The sequence below is a fragment of the Labrus mixtus genome, chromosome 7 (genome assembly GCF_963584025.1).
Source record: "Labrus mixtus chromosome 7, fLabMix1.1, whole genome shotgun sequence".
Lineage (NCBI taxonomy): Eukaryota > Metazoa > Chordata > Actinopteri > Labriformes > Labridae > Labrus > Labrus mixtus.
This window is the reverse complement of record NC_083618.1, coordinates 9,579,081-9,601,513: the sequence shown is the minus strand read 5'-3', so window position 1 is coordinate 9,601,513 and position 22,433 is coordinate 9,579,081. Positions and strand designations below refer to the sequence as shown.

Here is a 22,433-nt window from a genome sequence, read left to right as displayed (position 1 = left end):
AAATGACACATAGCTTTTATAGTACACAATGCATGGAGGCTCAGTCTTTCTTCTGGAAAGAGAATAATGTTTAATTTTTGCTGGAGTACTTTACAAACTAAGTAACAGATATTGTTATAAATAAAATTTTAAAAAATTGTACAGAAAACAATTCTGTGGGTTTTGTGTTATTTTCTCACAATATGTGCTGATGAAAAGAAGAACACAGATGGGTCTGCGTGGGTTTGTTTAATGATCATTAAAAGGCAAACATGATATCATATTACGTGTTCAATCTATATATTCAACATATATTCTTCTACCATTATAATCTCAACCAAACGTTATCAATCAACTGCAATAAATGGATATACTTCATGAAGAAAAGTACATTTAAAATGAAAGATTCAACATTTTGCTTCAACACAAACTCTTAAAGCTGTAAATGCGGCCCGCTGCACCTTAAATCATCTCCTACTTTTTAAGAACATTTTGAAGATTAGAAACAGTTCACTTATAGAATTGTAATATCTTCATTCATTTTAGCTTTTCTTCGTTTAATCAGACTTTTCCCCGTCACACGATGCCTTTAGCTTTCAGCTCGTCTCGGACTCTGCTCAGGTAACCAGGATCAGGATACCCAAAACTGTGGAAAAAGAACACTAAGGTTAATTTAACATTTTGGTAAACTTGACATTATTAACAGAATAAAGATAGAATAGAGAGAATGAAGATTTCACTAGCTTACCATTGTGGTCCTCCTGAGGTTGAAGTTTTGTGGTGAATATCGTTCCAAGTCACCTGGTTCTCCTTCCCGGTTGTCCTTGACATCCCGACAGTGAAAATGAGCTTCTGATCAAAAGCTTTCTGCAACAGGCGCAGCACTTCATTGCCCTCTTTATTGTCCGGCAGATATGCTTCTCTGGAGATGCCCTCATAGCGCTTTCCAGGATTCGGATGCTTTTCCTGCAAAATGAGAGTTAAATACCCGAAAACTGACATCTGTGCAAGAAAATAACTGAACAGTTTAAAATGTACACTACACTTCCAAATAAGCCAAATCAGGCATTTACCGTCTGTAGTCCACCTGGAATCCAATAGTTGATGATTATACAGCCACACTGTGAGTATCCAGAGAGGGACGTGGGACCTGATCTCCATGTCATTTTTCCATACGGCTGGTCTCCCTCCATCTTACCAAAGACATCTTTGCACAAAGGGCAACAGGGTCCCAAACTTTTCTTTGATTGTTCCAGGCATGCCTCACAAAACTCATGTTTGCACTTCAGCTGTTTCTTCTTTTTGAATGGGTCCATGCATATCGAACAGTTTTCTTCTTTGGTGTCTCCAGCTGTGGCTCCCTCTCCTTTAGGTTCCTCAGTGTTGTGTGTGTTGTATCCTGATTTTCTGTTTAATTCAGGTCCACTGGATGCCTCTTCTGACGCATGAACAGCACCAGAGTTCTTCAGCGAGCCATTGAGCACCGTGGCACCATGGGGCTGGTTGAAGGGGGAAGTGGCAATCTTCTGGTAAAGTTGGAGAAGAGCTCTGAGAGCATGGCTTTCCATTGATGCATTTCCTCCACTTCTCTTGTAGTGAGCTTTGACTTGTACTTGGCCTTGACTGATGACTGATTCTTGAATGTCGACACCAAACTTATCTTTAATCTTTGCTAATTTCTCACCAAAGGAAGTTTCAATAAGCTTCCAGTTGTTTTCCTCAATGCTGAGCCCAGAGTCGAGGAGAGGGTCTTTGGTGCTCATATGGATGCTTGATGATGTGTATTGATGCACCTCTGTAGACTCTTCAACAGAAGGATTCATATATGTTGATGGACTCAAATAATTCTGGAGAGCATTAACAGTCTGGTCTGGCCCGTACACGCTCACTTGTTCAGAGGATAAAGTAAGAAGAAGCTTGCTCTCCTTCTCCTGGACGTTTTTCAGTACGTGCATTAACTGTTTTGAATCTGTGTTCTTGAGAGAAAACGCTGCGCCACTGGATTCATTCAAACACTTGTTGACAAGGATTTGGAAGTCAGAATAGGCGTTTTGAAAGCTTCCATTTTCCTGTGCTTTAAATGTCACATGTACATTTGAAGTTATTGAAACCTGATTCTTTGTCATTATATGTTCAACTTCCTTGTTGTAGATGTGGTTCAAGTACCAGAAAAAGCCCAATGCGAGAATACACGTCACTTCATCTGCTGGGGAAACTGCTTCTGGACTGCTGGTATTACTTTGTTCCACAGGTTGCTCCTGGATGAAAATACAATGCACTCAACTCATGAAAGGCTTACATTTAAACTATTATTAATACCCAATGATTCTCCACACAGTACATACAGTTTGTGGCTTTGACCCAGATGAAGGAGGAGCGGTGTCTGAAGCCGCCTCTGCTATTTGTTTCTCGATCTGTTGGAGGGATATTACAAGTAGAGGTAGTCAGGTCATAACTTTGTTTCCGTGGTTGTCCTGCTACCTGGACATAAATACCACAAACTATTTAAACTGAATTAAAAGTGATTAATTTACACACAGTACATACATCTTGGGGCTCTGACTTGCAGTGGGGAGGAGGAGCGATGTCTGAAGCCGCCTCTGCTATTTGTTTCTCGATCTGTTGGAGGGATATTACAAGTAGAGGTAGTCAGGTCATAACTTTGTTCCCCTAGTTGTCCTGCTACCGGGACATAAATAACAAATGATTTAAACTGAATTGAATGTGATTCATTTACACACAGTACATACATCTTGGGGCTCTGACTTGGATTGGGGAGGCGCAGAGGTTGTTGAAGTGTTGTCTGATATTTGTGTCTCCAGCCCTGGTGGTGTCAGTATAATATACATGACTTTCACTTGTTTGCCATCTTTGACATTCAGTGTTTGTCCACAAAGTTTCTCAAGGTCACTCAGGGCTAAAAAAAAGAAATAATAAAAAAGAGATAATTTTTAAAGCAGGTATAATAGTATATACTTCTTAAAATGAATGCTGTTAGAGTGAACACAGTGTTGTTTAAATAGATGTAGCTTTAGCTTTAATAATTATTCATACAGCACCTGGTCTTGGTTTAATCTTAATCACAGCTCTCCCATCTTCTGAGACTTTGGAAACTGAGTAGTTTACATTCATTTTGTTTTTATTGACCCATGTCTGGAGAGCCTTCTCTAGTTTTTTATCACTCCTCAGTGGCTGACGTCCCTCTGACCACTGGACAGATAGAGTGACTTGAGCTTCATCCTGTAGTTTAACAGAGGAAGCATACAAGTTACAGTTAATGACAATGTATTATAAGAAAGCTAACACATACAAACTCTATGACATTCAGTTAAACTATCTTTTTTAAATGCATTTTAGTTTTGTAAAGATAGAAAATTGTATGTGCTCTGAGTATAGGACCCAGTAAAAAGGAATATGAAGAGGCAGATAGAGAAAGTAAAGAGCTACACAGTGCAGCAGAGAGAAAGAATTTGACTTTCACACTACAGGAAACTGACAACAAACATGCAACATTTTTATGGTTTTTAGCCAGCTGGAAAATGACCAAAATGGCAACCAACAGACGCGCGCGCACACACACACACACACACACACACACACACACACACACACACACACACACACACACACACACACAAATAGCCTACTTACCACGTCACAATTGGCGCAAGACGTCGAAGCCTGTGAACTCCACTGTACCAACCATGAGATAAGACATTCAAATCAATAAAAACACTTAACCTAATGATACCTAGGAACTGTAATCTTTCATACTGTTTCAAAGTTCAACTCACGTCCATTTGTTCCTCTGTTTCTGACATTTTGAGTCCTTTTCCTGGAACACACATAACATATGTGACAACGATGGTAGCAATGTTTGTAGCAGCCACATCAAAGTATAACAGTTGTTTGGTTTAATTCTATAAAGACTATTCTCTGAAACTTTCGGATTTCCACACAAAAAAATATACGTCACAGCTCGACTGTACTTTCTGTTACGAAAGGCGAATGCCAACTTTTAAAGGCTAACTTTGCCTTTCATTTTCTTGTATCACGCAATTTAAACAAAGGAATGCGCCACAAATGTGTTGTCAACTTATTGAAAATACATAAGATGGTTTAACTTGAATTGTCGTATTTGTCTTACCTTCACCAGGCTTCACGCTTCAAACGCTGACTCTTCCTGTTAAATGAAAGCGAAAGCTGCGCGAGACATGTGACGTCACATTGAAGGCTTGCACTATTACTAATGAAAAGTGTTTGTGGTCTTAAGAGAATTAAAACTATATCTTATGTTCTAAGCAACAATTTGAACACTTCGGTTAATTTACAGCTATCATTATTATTACGAATATGATCAACAACAAAGTTTCTGATTCAAGAAAATGAAGCTACAGGCAGTATACAAGTCTTAAATTAAACAGAGAAACATTGAAAAGATTTTGTCACATTTATGCATCAACCACCATTACCCACTAATATAACACATCTACATAACATATACACATCTATACTGTGAGTGATATGGTCATTAGTACTGTTACTTCATGTAAACATCTGAGTAGGCTTCTTGTGCCGATAATGCAGAAAAGTCAAAGGGTGTTTAGAATATACGCGTTTTAAATAGATGTGACATTTGATTTGTTGGAATAATATATAAAGTAATAGAAAGGGATAGGTATTTATAAGTTTTACTTCTACTTAATCCTTTTCAGACACTGTTACTTTGGTTTTGTTAGTTTTTAATCTGTTTTAATTTTTTGTCCGAAATAAAGTCTATCATTCATCCATATTTCACATAAAGTATATATATATATATATTACCACGCACAGACATTATTTATCACAGCAGATTAAAGATTAACGGGGTTAGTCCCTGCAGGAAGGATTTTAAAAAATGATTAGTAAAAACTTAATACAATACTATAGAAAATTAGCTGTGCAAAATCTGTTTATTTTTGTCATCATCTTTCAACAGCCACATTTGATTGGATCCATAATCTGTCATAATATACACACAATCAAACAAGAAAAAAAAAATCTATCTTTGACAAAGGCATAACTTATACATGCCTCGTATAAAAGAAACATAATAAAAGTTCACCTTTAAAATAATTCTCAAACAAACAAAGCAAAGTGCGGTGAAAATAAAATAACTCCAAATGTAAACAAAATACTGATATGGCATTAGCTTTCATGATCAATCATGATCAATACATAAAAACACTAAGAATGTTACAGCACTTCAAACAAGATATGCAGACATTAAAAACATTCATGCAGCAAAAAATAATAAAAAATACAGCAAACAAAGCCACAAAATAAGTCATTGTTCTTTCTTGACTTTTCCATCTTTCACTTACTGAACCCAATTTTAAAATCATCATGTCTTCATATACAGTGATCTTAAATTTATGAGAATTTGCACTTTACTCTTATGATGAAGCTACTTCAGCATACTGACTGTATCTTTGGTGAGAGTACTGATGTGTGTGAATATACAGTGCAGTGATTTCTGCACTATACTGTGTACTAATACAGAGATCTGGGTGGATGCAGGTAAGGCTGTCACAGTGGTTGTGTATGCAGAGGAGGGAAGGAGAAGGCATCTGTGTGAGCTGCAGCAGTGGAACATTATTGAGCAGAGGGACGACATCATCATCATCAGCATCATCATCGACATTTTACTTTGAGATCAGGGAGCAAAACGATTATTCATCTTCATCTTTTAGATTGAACCTGGAGTAAATAAAGAGATAGAATTAGTAAAAGAAAACAGTGGATTAAATCAATTTGCATTTTAAGGTGATTTTAAGTGATACTCTGCTCCAAATGTCCACAGAAACTTGTCATTCTAAGCTTGAGGGATAAATAATTTCTCTGATGTATGTTCTCTATATTTAATGTTTTACAAAAAGTCCATGTTTCTTAGAAGTAGTAAAACCCCGCTTCAGCTTCCTCAATGCTTCTCTTGAAGAAATGAACATAGCAATCATTTGAGGAAACCAGCCTGCTCACCATTCTGTAAGACCAGAAGTCAGGTCCATCTGGGCCAACTCAACCTGCACCTAAAGAGCAGAAATGAAAAATTAGAGACTGTACAGTACAAAGAGTATTTCACTGATTGTAGTCAGTGCACCTCAGAGTGAAAGAAATACAACAAAAAAATAGACAATCTTGAAAACAATCATGTCCTGAATGTAAGTGAACCGGCTCAGCTAGCAGCTGTTCAAGTTCAAATTATCTTTATGTTAGGTGTGGATGTTTGTGATGTGGATCTTTTAAGCCATATTAGAGTCACAGGTGGAGTTCAGCTTCAGACTGACCTGTCCAATGACGTCACGACTCCTAAAGGAGGCGGAGTTATTCTTCACCGATACACTGAGGCGTCTGAATCTCGTCTCATCCACAGGGAGCTCATACTCAAACCTTAAAGACATTGACAAACACAATTTGCTATAAAATTGGAGAAAAAAACAAAAATCAAATAGCCAGTAAGATTATGAATTACCTTTCGTTATATTCTGGGTTGAGATCTCTTTTCTTCACTGCTGTCTTCCTCTTGCTGGCCTTGTTTCTGTCGGGCAGCAGCATGAGGGAGACATAGCTGTCTACCCCCTCCTTACTTTGAGATGTCAGACCCCTGTACACAGAAAAACAAAACCTTTCTTATTAGATCATTTTACATGTTAAGGCATACATGTATATCACATTCCTAAGTATAATTCAACAAACAGGTTCATTTATTTAATAAATAAACATTTATTTATGAGCCTATAAGGTTTATGACTTTATCAGCTGCATAAAGAAATACAAAGTAAAATAAACCTTTTAGTAGAACATATGGACATATTTTACTCTGAGATGTACAGGTCAGGTTTTCAAACGTTCTTATTAGTCCTCCTCTGGACTTCACATCAGCCATATTAAATGTTGCAGCAGGAAGGCAAGCGTCACAAGTTAAAGCTTATGTTTGAAGTGTGTAAATGACAACGATCTATCTATCTGATCAAAGTTTAATCAGCACACCTGCAGCCATGAACGATGACGCTGAGCTTTCTCTCCTGCAAGGCGTATGATAGAGACAGCTTCACCTGCCCGTTTCCAGATAATGATCTTAAGGCAGAGCAGGGCAGAGTCCCTTCACTGATCATATCCACCATTTTGGATTCAAGAATCTATTGACAATAAATGTAGAACACAAAAAACAGTCATCGTTTTTGATCAACTTAATAAAACAAAACAAAACGTAAACAGAGATGTTTCTGATTCTAACCTTGAGTTCAGCCCTCAGCAGGATCTGACTCTCAGGTAAAGCTCCATCCAGATAGAACCACTGATCCAGAACCAGCTGTGGCTCTCCAAGCAGCTCCTTGACAGGCACAACCAGCGATCCCATTGGCTGGTCCCAACCACTGGACAACTGCAACGGGAGAAAGAGTGAGATAGAATAGAAAAGGGGAAAAAAACCTCCTCATTATTACTGCTGTCTATGTGCAGATACTTGAACAAAAATATGTACCGTAAATAAATGTCCTATTACCTTAACTACAAGCATCTGACGTTTTGGATCATGAACCAGGAAGTAGAAAGACTCAGTCCACTGAGGGCTGGTACTGCGGTCACACAGCTTCAGAGAGATTTTTAAGGGGGAAAAAAAGTATTACAATGATAATTCTTCTATCTGACTCACTACACATGACTGTGCATCACAAGTCTTACATTCGTTTTGTAGGTTGTTTCTCCGAGAATAAGCTCCGCTCCTGCTTTTGGCTCTTTTCCACTCTTTTTCAACTGTCAAGAGAGAAAGCAGCATACACATTTCATTATACGACCAACTATTCTTTTTGTTTTACTTCTGCACAGTATGAAAATAGAGAGCAGGGGTCTTACAGGTAGTGAATGAGCACTCTCCATGTGGACAAAGAGCAGCGCGGCAGTGGGGACAGCTTTGTTCTGATAAGTCTGGAGAGATTGAAGCTGCAGTACCTGTGACGAAGAGCACAGCGAGTCAGGTGTGATTATCATGGTGTTGGGACTGGGGGGCGGGGGACTGGGGCGTGTTTACAGGTAAATATTTACCTGGTCCAGTCTGTCTGGATTTGCCACAGCAGGAACCCATTCCAGTATCAAGTGAACCCGACCAGATTTCACATCATTCAGAGTGAACCACTGCAACAGGGACGGAGTCAGTTAAAGAACGAGTGAACAACATTTAAATAAGGAAATGAAAAGGAACAGAGTTTAGAAATCACAAGACTCAGATTATGAAATGTTGACTAACCTTATCCGTGTACTGGGATCGCATGACCTCATTAAGTTTGACACTGAACCTTGGAGCGACAAAACACAACTCTGTTTAATTACTTCAGTGTCTAACTTCCAGAAACAAACAAACAATGAAAAACAGCACAACAAATCTCTCCTAGTCTGTTTCTTGATTTAAAAAACAAACAAACTATATGAAGCAGAAAGAAATGAAGTAGAGGAAAACAAAGGGGGAATTTCTTTGTCTGCACTTATGGATGAACGTGCTGACTTCTTTAGAATCCCTGGTTTATCTTTGTTTCAATTACTCACATGCATATCTGTAAACACGTGACAACATTTCTTGAGCAGTGATATAAGCAACTTATTAAACAAGGTTAGGAAACACACCTGCCAAGGAAGTCGTCAGAATCGAAATCTTTATCGAATGCTTCAAACTTGATCTCCTGGGAACTGTTTCCCTTAAGAACAACCTGTTAAAAAATAAAAATAAAAGGCCATGTTTTTACGGGATACTGACCCCACAGTGACATATGGACACATTTGAACACTTAGGCCTCTTCTTACCTCATACATCTCATTCCACGTTGGGTTGAGATTCTCCTTGATAACATGACTCTTGAATGCAACATCCCCTATCTTGATCTTCACATAGGGGTCACTCTTGCCCTTCACCATGCCCCCCATCAGGTTGTCCTTGGCAACCAGACTCTGTGCCTCCAGCAGGTGGATCCTCAGTAGCCCCTACAGGATGAAGATTGTAAGTGCTGAAACTATACAGTGAGTCTGCCAAGCACAAGGCTTATATTCAACTTCCACTCTGCTTAGCAGTGTGGGAACTAACCCCACCTCTTTTGCAAAGTCCTGGCTGGGGTTGGTGTTTGGTGGAAGAACTTTCCCGGCTTTTGGGATTTGTGGGACGTCTGCTGGACCCACAGTGTTATCAGGAAGACCAGTCACAGTTGCCTGAGCAAGGTTTCCCAAACCAGTTCTACACACAAAAACACAGAGCAAGATTTCCTGTTAGGTATCTTTCTTCTTCTTTATCTCTGAAATAAAAGGAAAACATGTTTAATTTGCCTTAATGTGAAACCCACCCCTCTGTTTGTATTTTCTGCGGTTCAAAGTCTCCTTTAGCTGCTAAGTCTGAATGAGAGGAAGGCTCCTCTATATCAGCTGGTTCCTCGACATGCAGGGGAATAACATGAAGGTTATGATGGTGACAGCAGACAGGTTGAACATAGTAATGAGGGACTACCGTGTGCTATGACTCACTATGGCAACAGGGAATGTATCAGAAGTGCTGTGAATGTCTGCAGGTTCAGCAGGAGGAGCATCTTCTTCTTCTTCTTCTTCTTCTTCTGCTGTTACTGCTTCAAAGTGTTTGAACTGGCTAGGTGCACAAACAGCTCTGAAAATACACACTGCTGTCACAAAACACTGAAAACTGAACCATTCTGAGTGGGACTAAAATGAGGTAATGTTACCTTTGATTAGTCTCACTTGGGTTAGGAGGAGTGTGTTATCGGGGCCTTTTTCTTACACATATCATCCTTCTGTTCCTAATCTAGTCTACAGGTACTGCACTTTTAATGTAGTGTTTACTTGATTTGGAGAAATACTTCATTTTGTGGTTTGGAAGTTTTGAATAATTCAAATGTTAAGTCTGCAGAGTTTGATGTATTATCAAATTGGGCACATAACACTCACTCATCTGCTGGCAGCTCGGAGCTTTTCTTGTCCTCACTGGCTGCTTCAAATGTCTGTTCGGTTGAAACGAGCGTCTCTTCTTTCTCTGAACCAGCCACAGAGGGCTGTGGCACTTCATTCATCCTTGAGCTGAGGATCTGCCAACAATGTTGATGTACAATTGGTTATTTGGTGAATCCATAACTTGTAATATTAGTGTGTATGTGTGTGTGTATTCCCTTGCCTTGAGTTCAGCCCTCAGAAGGATCTCACTCTCAGGTAAAGCTCCATCGAGAGGCATCCACTGATCCAGGACGAGCTGGGGTTCAGAGAGCAGCTCTCTCACAGGGACTACAAGAGATCCCAGAGGCTTATCCCATGCACTCGACAGCTGCAGAGGTAAGGACCATGAACAATGTCGGTCAGAGGCTGAGATTTCCCTGACGCTGGCAACAGTCTTCACATACAGCTTGCATACAGAGTTGTGAGAAACTCACCTTCATTATGAGCATCTCCTCTCTGGGGTCACGGACCAAGAAGTAAAAGGCTTCACTCCACTGAGGTGATTTGGAGCGATCACATACCTTCAGATAGAAAAAGAGGAGGGGAAAGTTTTCTTTTGAACTGGAAATAACAATAACAAATGATAAATTATCTTTACTCAAGTTGATCTTCATTTTATATTTTCAAAAGGTTATCTGAAGGGCGTAATGATGTTCTAGCTGTCTGTATATAAATCCCTGTGTCTTTTTGAGTGGCACCAGTTGGGGGCAGCAAAGTAGAAGTAACTTTACTTCATGTAGACCATTAATTCGATTTTAAACCATTTACCAGCTCACCAGTTTGTGATGAGGAGTTCATCGTGATTTATAACCTAAATGATTTATTGATTGTTAATATTAATACAAATATTTAATGGTTTCATCCGAAGCAGGGAAAGCTGAAGTGTGTTTGTTCAGTTTTGTCATTGTCTGTTACATACCTTGGTTTTGTAGCTTGTGTCACCAAGAACAAGCTCAACCCCGGCCTTGGGCTCCTTTCCACTTTTCTTAAACTGGACACGGAAAGACACAGAACAAATGACCATATAGAAATAGTTTGTAATTAGAATCTAGGCAACACCTCTCTTTCTTTAAAGCAATAAACATTCGTGACTCAAACTGCAGCATTACACTTTCCAACAATATGAATTTTGTAGCAAAGCATGCTGCATTTAATCCAGTGTTAAATTTCAAAAAATATCTTAGGAGTGTTTTTTTTTTAACTTACTGGTAAATGCAACATAACCTCTTTTATTTACATGTGCTTTCTAAACTCTATATAAAATTCAGAGACAGCTAAATTGTGGTTGTAACCAACAGGAAGTACACACGTCATTGTATTTTGTTACCAATTCACCAGACTACTAAAGAACTTACAGGCAATGAGTGTGCTCTGTCCACATAAACGAAGAGCAGCGCTGCAGTGAAAACGGACTTGTTCTGGAAAGACTGCAGCGACTGCAAATGCATCACCTGCAGCACAGAATGAAACCATTTGAAGGGCTTGGTACTGATATGCACAGTGGACTCATCAGGGAATGAGGCTTAGAGTTGAGCAAATCGTTGAAAATTACAATATATATACAGTATATATACTGTATATACAAAGATCATTCATTTCTGCACGAATATGAGAAGGAATATAAACAAATGATGATAAAAAATGTCACTAACTTGGTCGAGGGTTGCACTGTGGGACACTGCTGGTACCCACTCCAGTATGAGGCGAATGCATCCGGACTTTACATCATTCAGGGTGTGCCACTGAAGCAGAGACGTACACTCATTGAATTAAAGACTATAATTACACAGCAGCAGTAATTATAAGATCCAGTAAAGCATGTAATACTAACCTGGTCTGTGTACTGGGAACTGATGACGTCTGCCACACTGATTTGGAATCTGCTCACAATGAAAACATTTAAGCACATTTTACACATCATCCGTCCTGACAATGATCTGTTACATTTCATCTACACTATTAAAACGGTGTTATCATGGCTAAAGAAAAAAACACAAAGCAGATTCAACCTCTTTAAAAATACACCACATGGTCATTTGGCTGTCTATTTATTTTTGGTGTTACTACAGTTTGGGCCTTTAAAACGGGCCCACATAGTAGGACAGCTAAAACTTTGCTGTTGTCCATTACCTGCCAAGGAAGTCATCTTTGTCCATGTCTTTGTCAAACAGCTCTACCTGCACCTCCTGTCCTGACTGGGGCCTCAGCACTACCTGAGGGAGCACAGAACAGTTCAATCTCTGTTAAGGTGGTTTACATGATTTGTTTTCATAATCATCTTGATTTGAAGTAATGCTAAAACTCTAAATTCCCGTATTCCTACAAACCTCATACATCTCATTCCAGACTGGGTTCAGATTCTCCTTGATCACTTTGCTCTTGAACGCGACCTCTCCGACACTTATCTTTGCATAGGGGTCACTCTTACCCTTTACCATCCCCCCCATCATGTTGTCTTTGGCAACCAGGCTCTGGGCCTGCAACAGGATGATCCTCAGCAGCCCCTACAGGAGGATATCAAACTTTAAAATCATTTTGTCTCTTTTTTACATTTAAAGGAGAGATGTCCTGTAGAATATATCCACCACTATGTGTTAATCATACCTCACTGGCGAAGCTGAGGTCTGGAGACGTGTGAGGAGGCAGTGCTATGGCAGAGCTGGCTGATTCTTCAACCTTTTCCTCAATCACATCTGCTGCTGTTTCCTTAACGTCAACATCCTCATGTGAGGAGACTATAGTCTCCACAGGAGGAGCGTCCACTGAACTTGACCTAAAATCAGTAAAAGAAGCAATAATTACAGGAAACAAAATAAAAATATTTACCGGTAAGTCAGCAAAAACTTTCAGATAAAACTATCTAACCTCAGAACTGTTTCTGTTTCCTTTTCAGGTGCAGCAGGAGGTTCTGGCACTGAAATGACCTTAGCCTTATCAGTGGCAACTGGGCATTTGCTAGGAATCAGCATCTGTAGTTTAGAAACAAAGGAACAAGGAAAAAACATCAAAATAAATATTAGACATTGTTAAAAAGATGAAAGGAAATACAGAATAAGTCTCAAAGAGATGTTACAGCCAAACAACATTTAAGACAGACTAAAAGAAACAGATACAACAGCAGAGGGAAGAGACACAAATATGAGCTGCTCTCACACATGTACTTCTGAAAATTTCTAGAAAATGTCAGACAGCCTGCCTCTGAAATCTTCCTGAGTTCTTTATTCACAAGGGGGGGGGGGGGCATTAAATAAAATAAAGAATGCTTCAAGGTGGCTGAGAAGCATCACAGTCTGTTACCATGATGACCGTTTTTGCCTTAATATCAATGCTACACGTACTTGGAGGTGAAAATCTTTTGTTCTCAGCTCGACATTTTGGGAAGTGTTGAGAGGTTTGGGTGCATGTGTGATCAGGGCTATAAAGTGAGAGTGATGGTGAGAAGGAAACTTAAATACAAACAAAGAACAAGACAAAGCATCAGACAATGAGTTCTCTCACTTTGAGCTCAGCCCTCAGAAGAAACTGACTCTCAGGTGTGGCTCCGTCCAGATGGAACCACTGGTCCAGGACCAGTTCTGGTTCAGAGAGCAGCTCTCTGATGGGAAACACCAGGGAACCAATGGGCAAAGTCCAGCTGTGTGAAAGCTGAAGGAATGTATTGTAGGCTGTTAGCACAGGTATGATTGTGCATTGTTTCATCTGAATTAGTGAAACTCTTTCTGGTCATCTTTAATATGCACTGAAGTCTGCTTACCTTAACTACAAGCATATCTTTTCTGGGGTCTTTAACCATGAAGCAGAAAGCCTCATTCCACCGGGGTGATGTGGTACGATCACACACCTGATGATACAGTGACAGATATAGTGACACACTTACAATATTACGATCTGTAAATTGGAAATATCAGACAAAACACTGCCAAAAGAACAGTTTAAAGTCTTACAGTAGTTTTACGGGACATTTCTCCAAGAGTAATATCAGCTCCCACTTTTGGCTCCTTGCCGCTCTTTTTAACCTGCAGAGAGAGAGAGAGATAAACCATTAGAATAAAAGCATAAGTATAATAAACATGAACTGCATATCATGACATCATCCCTAGCATCAATAATCTAAAAGACTTACTGGTAAGCCATCCGCTTGCTCAACAAAGAGGAATAGCAGGCCCGCTGAAGGGACCGCCTTGTTTTGGTAGGACTTTCTGGAATAGAACTGAAGAACCTGAAAACGCAGGAAAGAACATGTGAGTATAGATGTAGCTAACCAGCACAGGGCCATTGGTCCATGACTTATCTGGAGAATACTCACCTGGTCAACTCTCTCCGACTCTGAGGATGTTGGAACCCATTCCAGCACCAGGTGAACCCGACCTGACTTCACATCATTGAGAGTGTACCACTGAGAACAGAAACAGAAACATGAATGCAACATGCATGTGGGTTAGATCACATTACTTCATTTGACCAAACCCTTTAAAGCCAATCATGCAGCACTGTGTTTGTCAAGGAAGATCCCACCTGGTCAGTGTACTGAGAATCAATGATGTCCTTCAGATTGATCTTCAGTCTGCATGTCAGGAAATGGGGGTATAATGTAGTTTAGATGAATGAAGTCATCATGTTTGATAATCAAACTATTGATAAGTACTGTACCTGCCCATGAAATCATCCTTCATGTCCATGTCTTTATCAAACATCTCCACATGCATCTCCTGGCCAGGCAGCTGGGTGAGAACAACCTGAGGGGTGAACAAGACAGCAACTATCAAAACTCAGCTTCCTCGCTTCATTTCACAACAATCTTCCAATGAACATCCTTATTCTACTTACCTCATACATCTCATTCCATGTGGGGTTGAGGTTACTCTTGATCACCTGACTTGTGAATGTTTCACCCCCGATGTTGATCTTCACGTAGGGGTCACTTTTGCCTTTCACCATGCCCCCCATCATGTTATCTTTTGGAACAAGATTCTGCCCCTCCAACAGGTGAATTCTGAGTAGTCCCTGGAAAATAGATCACAAACTAATTTAAATTACCAATTCGCAAAGAAAGCCATTAGTCAGAATCAAAATAGCATGGCTCTTTGTTACCTCAGTGGCAAAGCTAGGATGTGGGGAGGTCTGTTGGGGCAGCTGTTTGTACAGTCCACCCTCCAGATTAGATGACACATCAGATGGAATACGCTCCTCATCTAAATACAGGACCTATGTGCAAAAGAATTAAGGAGACGTAGAGAGAAAAAAATTAATATCCAACAATTTATTATCATGAAATTGCTATTAAAAACAATTCTGTTCTTTTAGCCACTAATTGTTGTTATGTAGTGCAGAAGGAGTGAAATGATCTTGGTGCCTTTTTACCCTGAGAATTGTGTTGATGTAGATGCGACTGGCTGACCCAGAGTTGTCCAATTGGAACCACTGGTCGAGCGAAAGATTCGAATTGGACAGCAGGCGGGACAAAGGGATGGTTAGACTGCCCAATGTCTGCACACGGTCAGCGTCCTTCACCTAATTTTTTTTAATGTGAAGGAAAACCAAAAAAAAAAAGACCACAATTATTTCAGTTATCAGAATCCCAAACACAAAGTCCAGTGCAGAGTTGAATCTTCTGAGCTATTACCTGAATGTCAATGTTCTGCTTGTGAGGATTGTGAATGAAGAAGGTAAAGGCTTCCTCCCAATCTGGGTCAACGGTTGTGTAACAAGTCTACATGCAAGAACAAAGAGTATCCTTTAAAAACAAGTGAAAACAGATTCTACAGTATTGTAATGAAAATGCCCACTTTGTATACCCTGCTCTCTCTTGTGACGTCCTCCACAGACAACTGAACCATGGGATTGGGCTCTTTATTTCCCTTTTTCATCTAAAAGACACAGAGTTAAAGATAAATATGAATACACAGTTAGGCATGTAGACAATGATGCTCTGTAACCAAGTGCAGAGCAAAAATAGACTTATCTTCCATGTTGAAAACATGTGGTCGCCGTGAATTATAGTGTGTACGAGGCTACCATAGCAACAGCAAAAATAACCAACAGGAAGTACCAGAGCACATGGCATAATCAGGAAGTATGAATCTGCATTGTATTAAACCACAACAACTGAGTTTCCTTTCAAAGAGTCTGCCACTAATGTTCCCTTTTATGAATGATGTGACAGCAGAAATCAGTGTTTAATAGCCTTAGATAAAGAAAGCCTCACTGGAGCAGATGCAAATGGTGTGAACAGGGTTATAGGCCAAGACAACAGCTTTGAGGAATGTTAGACAGGTGGTAGTCACAGTTCTGCCTCAGTTCGACCGCACGCAGGAAACAGCACTTAGCAGACACAATCGTGGGCACAGAGAGGGTAGAGATATTTGACTCACAGGAAGTGCCTCAGCCTTGTCTAGATACACCACCAAGATGGCAGAAGAAGGCGGATCACCAGCCTTACTTCTAATGCTTTCATTCCTCTTCATCACCTGTGGGAGAATTGCAAATAGTTTGAATAATTTATCAAAGTAATAAATTGCCCTGAATGCCACATGAAAATGTAAAACACTCTAAAGTCATCTGTGATGCATTAGTGGAAATAGGTGCTTCAAACCTGCTCAAGTCGATCTGTGTTTGGCAGTAAAGTCAACCACTCGAGTCGGAAATGAACCTTTCCTGATGTTGTGTCTTTTAAAGTGAACCACTGGAGAGACAGCAACAGGCGTACATTAACTATTCAAAGTTCAGACTTTTCTTTATTAGCATGGTGACTACAACAAAAACTGCTTTCTACTTACATCATCAACAACTATGGATTTTTTCACAATGCCCAAATCCAATTTGGTCCTACAAGGAGGAAAAGTGCAAAACAGAGAAAGTAAAAAGTTGTAAGAGCATATGTTTACGTTTGATTAAAGGATTCAGCACTGAAAGCGAAGACACTCACTTTCAAAACTTGAAAATAAAAGGTAACATTATTTTTTCATCTTGGTCATAATAGGTGGCAGATGAAAGGTGACAATGCTTGATTTAACATATGCACACAAGATACATGAACTATGCATTATGTACCTGCCCAGGAAATCATCCTGGTCTGGGTCTTTGTCATATACCTCCACCTCCAATTCTTGACCAGGCACTTCATGGACAATGACCTGATGTACCAGACACACACAGGGACATGAGGACTGACAGGACGATTCATATGGAAGCTGGCTGTGGCCTCATATGACCATGAATGATATGAAAATTCGCAGCACTATCTGTAACAGTTTAATCCCTCAAACACAGAACAATATGAAATGATAAATGATTAAATTCTTCTCACACCTTTATATGCAGAGAAATGATGACAACAATTCAAAACTCCCATTGGTCGTTTTTTGTGATCAAAGTTTTATTTATAACCCCCCTTTGGTCCTACCTCATACATCTCTTCCCACTTAGGGGAGTCTGTGTTGTCAACGTGTTTGGAGGTGAAGGTCTGGGGGCCAACCCTCAATATGGCATAGGGGTCAGACAAGCCAGCCATAACCCCTTTCACATAGCTGTCCTTTGCTGCTAGATTCTGCGCCTCCAGTAGATGAATGCGTACCATTCCCTTAAAAAAAAAAATTAAAAAAAGGGGAAAAAATGTAATAGAACAGTATTGACTGAGACATGAAATCAAATGATTCTCTACATCCATGTGTATTCACCCTGGGCAAAGGGGAGCGTAGTTGAGCCACATGCAGGCCTGCAACCAGAGGGACAACTAGGCGGTTTGGCAGAACCAAGAAGGACGCGATGGCATCCATAATCATGCTGTCAGACATGACACTGAGAGAAAAGAGAGGACGCATTTCAATGAAAATCTTCGGCCCGGTCTATGGTCTGATAAAACCCACACATGAATAAAATGGTGTTTATAATAATAAGGTTGTTGCTGTGTAAATCTATGAAGGGTTATTTCAGTACGACTCACTTCAGTCCAGGAACGTCCAACAAATTAGTCAGTCCAGTCCAATTGATGTCTAGTTTCTGGAAGAAGATAAGACACAGGAATGTTGTGTGTGTAGCAGAACAGCCTGGACTGATGAGAAATCAATAGAATGAAAAGCAGGCGAGTCCATATTGAGATACATGATAGTCGCAGGGATGGGGGTAGAGGAGCAACAATAAAAGGACATATAGAGGTGAGTTTAAATGGACATACAGGCCGACGGATGAAAAACATGGTGACTGCTCCCACTATGGGCACATCTCCAATCAGAGGCTCCAGGATCACGCGCATCATCCCATGTAGCTGAAGAAAGAAGGGATGTTTGTTAAAAAATATGGATACATGTTTACAGAATGGCAAGTTGTTGTCAATGTTTTCAGTTATCTCTTTAGTAAGGCAACATATCTGTATGAATGTCTTTTTTTTTTACTCTGCAACAAAGTCAAACAACACTTTGAACTCTAAAGAAGACATACCTGTATTCCTTTGACTCCAGCTTTGCAGAAGTACCTCTTCACCTCGACATTGATCTCTACATTGCCAACATAGCTGAAAATGTAAAAACCAAAAATGTGATTTTCAACAATCCTTTCTTTACATTCGAAAAGTGTGGAGGGTGGCTTTTAAATCCAAAGAGCAGATACAAATGGATTCACCTTATATACAAATCTAGCAGGACTTGTCCTTTATCGTTCTCTGTGTGTGCCTTGATCCCGACAACCTTCATGGCCTGGAGCAAACAGAAAGAATATTTGTTTTTTTACACAATATGATCGACATGCATCAGTTAACATAGGTGTGCTCTGACTGAGCTATTTCTGGCCTAACCTTGGTTCCCATGTCCACTTTAGTGAAGCTAAGGGTCTGGAGGTGAGTGCTGGAGGCTCGGATGGATGGAGCAATGGTCTCCACAAGCAGCTTCTCAAGGTACTGGCCCACAAATGGCCACACCTGCTGCAGCACCTATGTAAGCCAAAAACAACATGGTTATAAGCTTTGAATCTTAATAAGACTCACAATACCATATACAACGTACAATACCATACAGTATACAATGTACAATACCATATGCACATGCCTGCAACCAGAGACTACAGCTTAAAGTAATGTTGTCATTTAGGCCACATAGCAATGAAACTATCTGTTAAATTCCACAGCTTCCTTTAGCAGCAGCAGAAGAGGACTGGCAGAGACAGCTGTAACCAGCTCAGTCTTATCAGCTGTTCCTTTGCTACTTCAGGTCCTTACATAATTCTATGTTCTACATTTACGGTTTGAACAAACGGGAAATTCGCCACATAAACGAGTAAACGTTTTTTATCCATATAGGGGAAGGAGACAAAAAGCAGCAGCTCAGTCTGGTTGTGTGCTTGTGAGACTGTGGTGGAAAAAAATCCCTAGAGTTGGTTTCAGTCTGGCATAAGTGGAGCGTGAGTCATCAGCCGCTTGCAGCCTGAACAACAAGGCAATCTGCTGACCCCCTCTCCATGAGAGAGTCTCAAACCTCTTCTTGTTCCTTTCCCTGGCGAATTCATCTCATGGTTTTTGCCTGCAGGAATAATTGTATTACAGTGTGTCTAAATTACAAGCCCTACAGTAGAATCTCAGGGCTAGAAGGAAGGCACAGAGACAATGGCCACAGTTGTATTTAGTTTGGGGGAATTGGGCAGCTCCTCCCCCTTCCTATGAGCGAGCCTGTAATAAAATGGAAATGTTGAGAGGCTTGCCTGGCACTGGGCCTGCTCTCTGCGGTACAGACACAGTGCATACACTAGTGGGAGGTGTGGCCTTCTCTGAAACAGCAGCAGTGCTACCATCTATCAGCTAACACAAGCTAATGAAGAGCATACTCAAGTGAAGTGTCAATCGGCAGAGCAGCTGGGAGACAGAACATAGAGGATGAAGAACTGTTCCCTTTGTGTGGGGACATAATGCAAAGCAGAAGCTAAATAGTATCCATTGATATTTACCTTATTTAGCCACTCAACCTTCTCAACATCTGGGAAGTTGACCTGGGAGAAAGAAAGACAATGTAGGCACAGTTAGCTTGTAAACAGAGCCCGAAATAGACACAGCAGGATAAGGAAGTGATTAAGCCATAGCTGATGCAGGTCTCTCAATATAATCAATATCACTGTTGATATCATCCCAGTGTTTTCTGCTCTGGGCCATAGACGGGGCTAATCATTCTAAAAGAATAGAAGAAAGGCAGATAAGTGCAGCTAATGTCCATTCAACGATCATTTAAAAATGTTTTAGCTGGTTATTATGTTGTTTATCCTTGCATTAACAAGACATTTGATATGCATGCTTGAGAGCGGCATGAAGATGCTCCTTTTTTGAGTTAGAAGAGAAGTATGCATGCTGGGTAGATATGCAAGCAATCCCTGAAATCACTCACTGCATTAAAGTATAACAAACAGGAACCTCTTCAGGGTGTGGCTACACGAGTCAAAACAGCCCCATGTGGTAAACAACATTTCCATTTTAGGTACATAGTAAACTCTCAGGATTTATGACATGCAAAGCAGTGTTATACTCCATGCAACATTTGGGAAATCTCAATCAAATGTTGCAAACACCCTTGACTGAGATTGCACAGCGATTAAACGGTTTAAGTGTGTTGTTGTACTTGCTGCAGTGCATTCAGCAATGCTCCATTATTCTTTCAAACAAGTTTAGTCATGACATACTGCAGAATCAAACTCGAAGCAGATTTAGCAAGTGCCTAAGGGGAAATAAAAGTAGGAACAGTGTTACTCTTAAAAAAAAGAAAAAAAGGACTTCAGGCACAGACCGTTGCAAGCATGACATCAAAGTCATCAAGTAAATTAAATCCCCTTTCAAGTAAATTATACTAATTACAACAGCAGTGTTTGGCTTTTATTAAATATGCGAAAGTGAACGATTGTAACCCCCCCCCCCAAGAAAATCACAAACTGTTGGAGTGACGCCTCTTGCACTTAAGACAACAAGTGGAGAACTATGATTATGCTTATTTAACTACAGGAAAACAAACTCTCTATCACATCCTGTAGTTGTGATTTATGGGGTTACTCTAGGTCAAAGAGGTTCAGGTAGGATAGGAAAATTTACTTTAGCGGACACTCGCCAACAGTTGTAGGGTGTTTTTCTTACCCATGCAGGAAGATCTCGTCTGATCTTGGACACTTTAGAGGATGTGTACTCCTCCTCGTTGCTGAGAAATTGGATGGCTGATTGCAGTCGTGCCTCTTTGGCTTCTCGGGCATGTTTCCATCCAGTGTAGACCATCATCCCACACACCAGCAGGCTGGTGCTGACCCGATAGTAGCCGGCCAGGTAAACAGGCAGCAGGGCTCCCAGGCATTTCCCGAAGGTCCAGAGCACCGCGACCGCACTGATCCCTTTGGGTTGAGGAGCCTCTGTCTCCGCGGGGACCAACGCTTTCTTCTCGGTCTCGCCTGAGCTCGGACACACGGCGCCCTTGGGTTCACTTGGTTCCGACTTGTCGTTTTGCATAGTGGTATCTTCTTAAATCAATAGATAATAAGTAAGTTTCCTTTGATAAAAACAATTATTAAGCTTCCTGTGTGTTCGGACAGTTTTTCTAATGTCCCATTTCCAATGTCGGCTATCTAACTCACCGTCTGAACAAATGTAGGCTACTGCAACGTCACCTTTAGTTCACCGTTTGTCCATGTCGCATCTTACGGTATCGACTTTGATTCTGTAGCTGATTTGGATAAGTCCTAAGCGCAGGCTCGGGAGAAGTGGCCGACGACAAGTTTTGCTCTTCGCAACGAGTACCGTTATGTGGATGAAAACACGCCCACTGGCTGAAGCATTGAACGCATCTTTGACTCTTTCGCTGCTGTGGCACCACAATCATCAAACTTGAAGTAATCATCGTTATTACTGCGGCATTAGGTTGGCGTCTTCTAAGATTTTCCAAGGCAATGTATACATACAAATGCTACTTTCATAGTAACTTGAAATGTAACTGTACCTGTCCGGTGGATTTTACAAGAGCTCAATTTTCAAGGGTAATATTTTGTCATATGAACACCTCTTAGTGTCAAATTCTTAATCCATCAATTGGTTTCTGCTGCATCCCCGTTTTGTTTTAAAACAGCAGACAGGGCATTTTTCTCAATCCCTAAATCCCCCGGAGCTCACATGCCAGAGCCATGATTCCCAGGCTGCTCTCACACAAACATCACATATTTCTCTTGTTTAAACAGCCACACGGATGTGAGGCTACTGAAGAGGGCAGAGGGTATAATATTAAAGTTTACACAATGTGACTCCACCCAACCAAGTCAAGTAATGACACTATAACGTCATGCCAGTCTCAAGAACCTGTATGCCTTGGCATGGTTTGTTTTCCTTACCTCTGTCAACAGTGAATATGAAGACAAGTGTAAATAAAGCTAAGGACAACACAAGAATTTATATTTGAGATGTTATTCTTTTTTTTCTAAATGTGCAAAGT

The 22,433-nt window shown here is 40.4% G+C and overlaps 2 protein-coding genes across 6 annotated transcripts; both read right to left on the bottom strand.

The window, feature by feature from the left end:
- Window positions 1-213: 213 nt before the first annotated feature.
- On the bottom strand, window positions 214-4,248 carry LOC132977803 (E3 ubiquitin-protein ligase DTX3L-like). Of its 3 annotated transcripts, XM_061042655.1 has the most exons (10): window positions 4,127-4,248; window positions 3,774-3,814; window positions 3,631-3,672; window positions 3,039-3,219; window positions 2,730-2,896; window positions 2,527-2,598; window positions 2,325-2,393; window positions 1,053-2,237; window positions 728-945; window positions 214-625 (listed from the first exon to the last, which is right to left on the bottom strand). In XM_061042655.1, exons 2-10 carry the CDS (start codon window positions 3,798-3,800, stop codon window positions 556-558), a joined length of 2,031 nt encoding a protein of 676 aa, XP_060898638.1. In that variant the 5' UTR covers window positions 3,801-3,814; window positions 4,127-4,248; the 3' UTR covers window positions 214-555. The 3 variants fall into 3 exon arrangements, with proteins under 3 accessions (XP_060898638.1, XP_060898640.1, XP_060898639.1); XM_061042657.1 differs by lacking the exon at window positions 2,527-2,598; XM_061042656.1 differs by lacking the exon at window positions 3,631-3,672.
- Window positions 4,249-4,914: 666 nt separating this feature from the next.
- esyt1b (extended synaptotagmin-like protein 1b) lies at window positions 4,915-21,756 on the bottom strand. Of its 3 annotated transcripts, none has more exons than XM_061042649.1 (53): window positions 21,586-21,756; window positions 21,098-21,471; window positions 19,930-19,971; window positions 18,788-18,922; window positions 18,616-18,689; window positions 18,436-18,508; window positions 18,173-18,262; window positions 17,942-17,997; window positions 17,676-17,796; window positions 17,402-17,578; window positions 17,050-17,132; window positions 16,776-16,824; window positions 16,592-16,681; window positions 16,371-16,466; window positions 15,795-15,866; window positions 15,623-15,709; window positions 15,361-15,510; window positions 15,091-15,204; window positions 14,827-15,003; window positions 14,650-14,735; window positions 14,515-14,563; window positions 14,306-14,395; window positions 14,123-14,218; window positions 13,944-14,015; window positions 13,754-13,840; window positions 13,498-13,644; window positions 12,865-12,968; window positions 12,604-12,772; window positions 12,327-12,503; window positions 12,130-12,212; window positions 11,831-11,879; window positions 11,652-11,741; window positions 11,355-11,450; window positions 10,919-10,990; window positions 10,434-10,520; window positions 10,181-10,327; window positions 9,958-10,094; window positions 9,523-9,658; window positions 9,345-9,436; window positions 9,097-9,238; window positions 8,815-8,991; window positions 8,638-8,720; window positions 8,264-8,312; window positions 8,062-8,151; window positions 7,873-7,968; window positions 7,702-7,773; window positions 7,523-7,609; window positions 7,256-7,402; window positions 7,009-7,157; window positions 6,491-6,622; window positions 6,306-6,408; window positions 5,998-6,047; window positions 4,915-5,718 (listed from the first exon to the last, which is right to left on the bottom strand). In XM_061042649.1, the coding sequence occupies exons 2-53, from the start codon at window positions 21,458-21,460 to the stop codon at window positions 5,691-5,693; spliced, it is 5,520 nt and encodes a 1,839-aa protein (XP_060898632.1). In that variant the 5' UTR covers window positions 21,461-21,471; window positions 21,586-21,756; the 3' UTR covers window positions 4,915-5,690. The 3 variants fall into 3 exon arrangements, with proteins under 3 accessions (XP_060898632.1, XP_060898631.1, XP_060898634.1); XM_061042648.1 differs by having other exon boundaries at window positions 21,098-21,468; XM_061042651.1 differs by lacking the exons at window positions 9,345-9,436; window positions 9,523-9,658 and having other exon boundaries at window positions 21,098-21,468.
- Between the last annotated feature and the right edge of the window lie 677 nt (window positions 21,757-22,433).